The 7,967-nt window shown below is 38.9% G+C and overlaps 2 protein-coding genes across 2 annotated transcripts; both read left to right on the top strand.

The window, feature by feature from the left end:
• Positions 1–589: 589 nt before the first annotated feature.
• Positions 590–7,967, top strand: LOC122083763 (2-methyl-6-phytyl-1,4-hydroquinone methyltransferase, chloroplastic-like; the record flags this gene model as incomplete). The annotated part of the gene is made up of 2 exons (XM_042651653.1): positions 590–634; positions 7,146–7,967. Coding segments are annotated over 2 exons (867 nt in total), but the record flags the coding sequence as incomplete, so codon positions are not given.
• Positions 675–5,372, top strand: LOC122083761 (GDSL esterase/lipase At1g29670-like). The gene is made up of 4 exons (XM_042651652.1): positions 675–1,199; positions 3,047–3,298; positions 4,592–4,844; positions 4,958–5,372. Exons 1-4 carry the CDS (start codon positions 783–785, stop codon positions 5,185–5,187), a joined length of 1,152 nt encoding a protein of 383 aa, XP_042507586.1. The 5' UTR covers positions 675–782; the 3' UTR covers positions 5,188–5,372.

The raw sequence follows: 7,967 nt of genomic DNA, 5'->3' as shown, positions 1-7,967 counted from the left end.
GATGCACGTATGGATCTCTAGCTCCAACAATTGAAAGAAGAACAGGTCAAGCACCATATAGTCATCAAGACCGAGTCTTTTGCATCTTTAGTTTAGAAGTAATTTTCTGTTTTCCTCCAAAATTGTTAGGTTGGAATTTCTCCATTCAGTTATTTTGTTTCTTTAAAGAAGAGATAGCAAGTTAAAAGTAAGCTGATTTTATCTCTAAGAAAAAAGTTGCTCATTTGGAGTTTTGAGTTCCCTCCAAATAATTCTCATCTATCTTCTTATCTTCTCTCAATTGTTTTTTTTTTTTTTTCAGTTCTCTCTTGTGATCCCTTCTCTTCCAAGACCCAATTTGTTTTAAATGCAGTCTACCTGAAATGCTGAACGTACAAATAGAGTAGAGTGTAATAACATGGCAAAACCACGTGCACATAACAAAGGAAGGAAAGGTGTGGAGTGACACATTAATTGATTTCTACCAAATAAGGAGGCGCAATTACACACTGATGCACCTCTCTTGCAAGGACTTACCCATATCAGACCCCCCATTAACTACCCATGAGCCCTTCCTCATTAATCAACTTCTCTCTCTTCCCATCTCTCTCTCTCTCTCTCTCTCTCTCTCTCTCTCTCTCAACCAATACAATTGGTTTACGTATTGAAACATCAAATCAAGTCTTTGCATCACTGACATGGAATAGGGTGAGTATTGCCTGTCTGAACATTTAAGGAGTCGAGTACAAAAAGGCATTCTGAGTCTCCCTCCTCATTTCAGGCTTCAACCCTTCTCTCAGATCATGATGACTCAAATGGGTAAGAAAGCACTCTCAAGCTTTCCTGTCTTCCTATTTTCTTTTCTTCCTTTGTTTCTTCTATGCAGTTGTTGTCCTTGTAAGGAGATTGAGAGTGATGGAGCTGAGACCAATGGGTTGTTTGTGTTTGGAAGCTCTCTGGTTGATAATGGAAACAACAACTTCCTGGGGAGCACTACCACTAAGGCTGATTACCTTCCTTATGGGATAGATTTTCCTCTTGGGCCAACTGGGAGGTTCTCCAATGGAAAGAATTTTGTTGACCAGTTGGGACAGTTGCTTAAGCTTCCTCATTTCATCCCATCATTCAATAATCCCATTGCAAAGGAAGATAATCTCCTTCATGGGGTCAACTTTGCTTCTGGTGGTTCTGGGATCCTTGACGACACTGGTTCCATTTCAGTAACTCTCTCTCTCTCTCTCTCTCTCTCTCTCTCTCTCTCTCTCTCTCTCTCTCTCTCTCTCTCTCTCTCTATTTTGGGTGCTTGTAGAAATTTTTTTAATGGACCACCTCTTTTTTCTGCATGGAATGGTGGTGTTGCAGTGGAGTTTGGATCATCTCCCCACTTGGTGACCTCTGCACAAGGGATTCACCATGTTTTAGGAATCAAACCACAAGTCAATAGATTCACGATGTTTTAGATGTCAAACCACGAGTCAATAATGCATTAATTGATTTAACTCGTGGTTTGGATACCACTTGATGGTGGAATCCCTTGTGTTGAGGGTAATTCCTCTCTCCATGGGGGGAGCTAATCGAGACATGCTGCAATATTCGATCATTGGATTGGCCATACATTAAATAATACCCCTACGACCTTCTATGAGGTGGAATGAACGGCTGCCTAGAGAGCCCTTTTCAGATTGAGGAGAGTACTTTGTAATTTTTTTTTTTTTTTTTTTTTTTAACTAAGGTGTTCAGGCTAGCTTACGTGCACCTCGACTACTTCTCGGGGAGACTAGCATAGCAATCTATTGTCATGATCTCCACTTAAATCACAGATGCATAGATGGAGAATCGAACCTGAGATCATGTGCCTAATCCACACAATCCCCAATTCACCCTAACTATCTGGGCAACCCATGGGTGGGTACAGAATAAATAAGAAAACACACATACGCACACTCACACAGTGCATACGACGGGGTTCGATCCCATGACTTCCTCCCTGGGTGCTGGCTCCACAAGCCGAAGCTACCACCACTAGGATATCCTAGTGTTTGTTCACTTGCATGTATTTGTTGCGTCAAGTGTCTGACACCTATCTTGTTTTCTGCCACTTAGAGCATGAAGAGGGTATATATTGAAGCAAAAGGGACACATGTTGGCACTTGACATGTACGTGTAGTGGATCCATTCTCAACGAGATTGGCTCTCCTATAAACCCCATCTATCTCATCCATTATTTCATTTTTTACTTGTAATTTTTTTAGCTCACAATTTCCTAAAATATGTTTGGGAAAATATTTTCTGTCGGAGAACATGGCTCCTCTGCTAACACCATAGACATGCAAAGACATTGACCATGATATGCACAGTGATTATTTCGCATCCCTTGTGTTGGTCATACGTCATCTATTTACCAAGGATTTGATAAGCAACACTGTTAAGGCTGCTGTCCTTACCACCTAACCGATTTAACATATGTTCCATTTCACATTATATATGGCAACCAACTCACCTACCAATTACCCGGCATAGTTATTTTAGTAATATCAATGTCTTTAACAGACTATTTACCAAAATAATAATGTCCTTGTTTGCATCTCTGGCAAGGAAGGTCTTGTCTATAGCCAAGCACGATAGTTTGGTCCATTTTCTACTTATAGTTCTAAGAACTATATGTAGCATCCATGACTTCTTCCTGTTAAATTTATGGAACAAAGACACATGATGATTTAGCACAAGCAAGATTCAGACTGAGCAGACATAAAATGATCATAGTGCCCTCCCCCGCCATGGGCTGAAGATGCTCATGCATGCCTCCTCATTGGCCCGCACATTGCACATTGATGTTGCTTGCTTTAGATCGACAGGGTTCTTCTGCCCTAAACTTATTTTCACCAAAAAAAAAAAAAAAATTTGTCCGTGGGGACTTAGAGATTTTAAAGATAATTATATTTTATTCTTTTTAGTTATTTATGATGAATTATTGTTCCTGATAGGCTTGGGCTTGGACTTGGGCTTGCTAGCATGGGACTCCATTTTAATTATGTGTGGAATGACATTCCGTTATACCATTTCTCAGGGCTTTGTAATCAGTTTGAAGCAGCAAATCAAGAACTTTGAGATGGTGACAATGCCACAATTAGGAGAACAACTAGGGTGTGAAAGTACTAAGGCCCTCATCTCCTCCGGTGTCCTCTCCAAATACTTGTTTGTGATTGGGACAGGTGGGAATGACTATCTATTGAATTACTTTCTAAGAAACACCACTGGTGATGCCGCTCTTCATGCTTTCACTGCAAAACTGAGTACAAAGCTATCGAAGAAACTCCAGGTAATCCTCATCTCTACCTATTCTCAATATATAATTTAAGAGATGTACAGGTATTAGTGGGCCAAGTTGGGTTCAGTGCCAGCCCCAAAATGAAGAATGTGTATGTACAAGGTGTGTCAACCAGTCGGGCTGGCCCAGTTTCGGTTGGGCCTAGTCGGGCTTCCTCACTGTGACCTGGCACTAGGACCAGCCCGTTTAGGTAATCAGGCCTAGTAGGCTACAAATGGTCCCATTTATAATTGATTGGTTGGATTAAGGGTGTTAATCGATTCGATTTCGGCGTATATGGTTCAGTTTCAATTCGGTTCACATTTATTTGGTTGAAACCAAAACCGCATTATTTATTAAACGGTTGCACTTTCTGAAACCGCAACTATTTAGTAAATGGTTTCAGTTCTACGGTTTTTAATTGGTGTCGGTTTCACGGTTTTAAATGGTTTTAATCGCGGTTTATTCCATACGATTTTTAAACGGTTTACAATTGATTTGCTAGTTTATTCGCATGCTTACTAAAATTTGCATTGTTGATAAACGCTTCAATCTTGTATCAAATTAAATGAGGCATTGAACAAGCAAAGATTTAACTACATAACTACATAACTACATAATAGGAGTAAATTATTGAATAAACTATTGGATAGCCTCTATGGTCCTAATTATTCCATAAATTAAACCATTATTTTTCATTAAAACAACAAAATATTTAATTGTTGTACGGGTTAATCGGATCAGTTTTGACGGTTTAAATGGTTCGATTTTCACGGTGTCAATTCAGTTTGAAACCAACAAGTTAAACGGTTAAGTTTAATTAATTGGTCTTAAACTTGAAACTTGAACTGAACCATTTATTAAATTGTTTTACAGTTTCGATGTAAACAGCTCAATTCGATTTCCATAAACAATTTCAGTTTCAAATTCACATCCTTAGGTTGGATGCTGGTCTTTAATCGGCCTTAGGCAGACCTTAAAAGGGCTAATGAGACATTTATCTCTAAGTGGACTCTACAAATGTCGGGCTGAGTAAATGAACTTCAATCGGAAGGTCCCAATCAGGCACCCGTTGAATTATACCCTTGCAACAAGAATGACCGTTTATAATCAGGTTGGGCTTAGCGGTCATGTCTACTGATGTGGGCCCGGAATTGACACCCCTATATATATGCATAAACTTTAAACGTGGACAAGGACCCCAAACTCATTTGTAAGTTGCACATTAAAGGTTATAAGATGATGAACAAAAAGAATAAACTTAATTGCTGATACTAATTTACTTCTTTTCATATATTGATGCAGAAGTTGCATCATTTGGGAGCTCGGAAGTTTGTGTTGATGTCCATATACCCCATGGGATGCATTCCTGTAGTTAGGGCAACCTTTCATATCAGTCAGGGTTGCGTATTACCCTTTAATCAAGCTGCTTCTCTATTCAATTCTAAGTTGAAATCCATGGTTGATGTGCTGAAACCCCAAATGCCAGGTTCTAATCTAGTTTTTGTTGATTCTTACAAGATCATCACTGATGTTATCCATGATCCTAACCCTAGAGGTAACCATTAATTACCCACCTTGAGATGCTTTGTAGTCTTATATCTCTCAGGCTTTGCCTTCATGGATAGACATGTATGATGAAGTAGTAATTTAATTAATCTGTTTTTTCAGGTTTCACTGACACAACAAATGCTTGCTGTGAAGTAAGTATGACTTTAGGTGGCAGAGGGATCTTATGCAAGAGAGGAGGGAATGCATGTAAAGATAGGAATTCTCATGTCTTCTTTGATGGGTTACATACCAGTGAAGCTGTAAACGTGTTGATAGCAAAGATGGCTTATGCTTCAACTTTCTCTATTGAAGCTTACCCCATGAATGTCAAAGAACTAGCCAAGCTTTAGTCTTCAAACCCCTCTTTTATGTATGTACATTACCTAGGGTTTAATTTCAGTTTTCCGCGAATCCACCAATCCATCGATTTCAGCGATCCCTATTAGCTAGATTATCAATCATTTATCACTGATTTTAGAATCATATACTTTTATTTTTATTTTAAGAAAAGAAAACAATTTAACTGATTCTCTTACGAGGAGGTCCAGTTCTTTATGTGTGTAGGACTTATTGATCTATTTTCACTCTGGCTACTCAAAATTTGTAATTTAGAGTCCATTTTTATCACATGTTCTTATATGTAAAGCTAGGGGTGAAAGTTTGGCCTTGATCCTAAGGGTGAATTAGGATTGAAAAACCCCAATCCTAGGTCAAGGTCAGGTTGGATCCGGACCAATCTGGCCCAACCCAACCCTGACTTTTAACCCTGAGTCCCTGATTATATAATATGTGTAATATAAATACACTCCTTTTACATCGTTAGTTGTACATATTATTATAAAATACACACATTGTAACATAGGTTATCATATAATATATTATAATGTTACATGCACCTACTTTTGATTTTAATAAATATGATGGAATGATTTCTTGGCATTAGATGTATGTTAAAAAACAGAAAAAAAAAAAAATAGAATAGGTGTAAGAACCGACCCAACCCGGCCCACCCTGAGGGCGGGTTAGGGTTGAATTTTTCCAAGCCCTAACACGGTTGGGCCGGGCTCGGGCCCAATTAAAGGGATGCAGATTGGGCTTGGGTTTTAAGAAATCCGGCCCAACCTGACCCTATTTCACTCCTACGTAAAGCTTTGTCTATTCCAAAAAAAGAAAAAGAAAATTAAGAATTATTATTATTATTTTCTCTTTTTTTTTAAAAGACACTTAAAATTATATGGGTTCAATGGAAGACTAGGAGACTTTTGGAGAAATAGGAGGAGATTCCTGAAATGGTTTGGACTCCAACGCATTAAGTACAACTCAACTGAACTCACCTTTTTCATTCCAACTTTAAATAAACTTGTCTGGTAAACTATAGGCACCGTTTGACAACGTTCTTGTCATTTTTGTGTCTAGAAATAACAGAAATGACTTTTCACGTTTTTGGGAATAGAAACGGATTTGTGGGTGTTTGATAAACCTATTCCTTGAAATGGATTTTTGGGATTCGATCATCTTTCCGCTGCAAAAGAAGGCGACCTTCGGTGGCTTTCCTTTCGCTGCTTTTGGAATTGAGGAATTTTTTCGGGCTTTTTACAATGGTTGTCGTTTAAAGTCGTTTCTATAAACGACGAAACATGAATGACTTGTTTTGTCATTGGAATTCTAGGAATAGAAATTGATATAAATTTTGATTTATGTTTCTAAAAATAAGAGAAACAGAACAACTTTATCAAATGTTATTTGGCCTTTTCTTTATTTCTAGAAACAAGAAAATGTAACTGAACGTTGTCAACGGTGACATATAAAACCATACCCTAAAATCAAAGTGACATATGAAACCATACCCTAAAATCAAAGTTGGAAAGCTAACCGATAATATTATAGTTAACTACATAGATACAGACAAGGCTCATGAATGGAGACCACCTTGGGGCTTGGGCTTGGGCTTGGGCTGGTAGATCCTGACCAACTTAGGGTATCAATTTTCTACTATTGATTATCCATAGTCCACAGCAAAGACTGGCGTGATCAACAGTGATAAGGTTTTAGTATTCAGCTGCCGCTTGTGCAACAACCTCCATTTGTCCTACGGATCCTCACTGTTGTTGTTTTCTTCTCATGCCAAGGTTTTCCAATGTTTGACTAAATGGGAAAAAAATCTGAAAACTGATCTGATCTTCACTTCAAGAGCTACATCTCTACTGTTCTTATATAAATGCAAGTGGGTTTCAACTTTCAAGTATACTCAGCCTCAATATAGTTTTTGTGTTTCCTTCCATCCATCACCCCCCTCATGGCTTTCAAGAGGTTTATTCAACACAAGAAAGAGGCACTCTGGTTCTATAGGATAGTCTCCATATTCTATGACACCCTTGCAAACCCTCAACAATATACAGAAGAGATGAGAGAGGAAGCCCTAGAGACCTTAGACCTATATGACCAAAACCTAACAGTGGTAGACATTGGTGGTGGAACTGGGTTCACTACTTGTGGTGTTGCTAAGCATGTAGATGCCAAGAATGTTACCATTCTAGACCAATCCCCTCACCAACTTGCCAAGGCAAAGGAGAAGGAACCCTTGAAGCACTGCACCATCATTGAAGGTGATGCTGAAGATCTTCCCTTCCCTACAGATTATGCTGATAGATATGTGTCTGCAGGAAGTATTGAATACTGGCCTGACCCACAAAGAGGCATCACTGAAGCATATAGGGTCTTGAAACCTAGTGGAAAGGCTTGTATGATTGGGCCTGTGTACCCAACCTATTGGTTGTCTTGTTTCTTTGCAGATATGTGGATGCTCTTTCCAAAGGAAGAAGAGTATATTGAATGGTTTGAAAGGGCTGGATTCAAAGAGATTCAATTGAAAAGGATTGGTCCAAATTGGTTTAGAGGGGTACGTCGACATGGGTTAATTATTGGATGTGCTGTAACAGGAGTGAAGCCAGTGCCAGGAGATTCTCCTCTACAGATGGGTCCGAAGGTAGAGGATTTGAAGAAGAGTGTGAGTCCTTTTCTTTTCTTTCTACGTTTTCTTGTGGGTACTATGGCAGGGATATGCTATGTTCACATATCTACCTACATGTGGATCAAAGATCTTATTGTTCCCAAAGGGATGCCTATTTGA

This window comes from Macadamia integrifolia, chromosome 7 (genome assembly GCF_013358625.1).
Source record: "Macadamia integrifolia cultivar HAES 741 chromosome 7, SCU_Mint_v3, whole genome shotgun sequence".
NCBI lineage: Eukaryota > Viridiplantae > Streptophyta > Magnoliopsida > Proteales > Proteaceae > Macadamia > Macadamia integrifolia.
This window is presented reverse-complemented; position numbering and strand designations above follow the sequence as displayed.

Excerpts from the sequence above, each read along its gene's own strand:
- LOC122083761 (XM_042651652.1), top strand. The coding sequence starts at position 783 with ATGATGACTCAAATGGGTAAGAAAGCACTCTCAAGCTTTCCTGTCTTC. Across the intron at positions 1,200-3,046 it reads ACGACACTGGTTCCATTTCA|GGCTTTGTAATCAGTTTGAA; the intron begins GTAACTCTCTCT and ends ACCATTTCTCAG. Across the intron at positions 4,845-4,957 it reads CCATGATCCTAACCCTAGAG|GTTTCACTGACACAACAAAT; the intron begins GTAACCATTAAT and ends CTGTTTTTTCAG.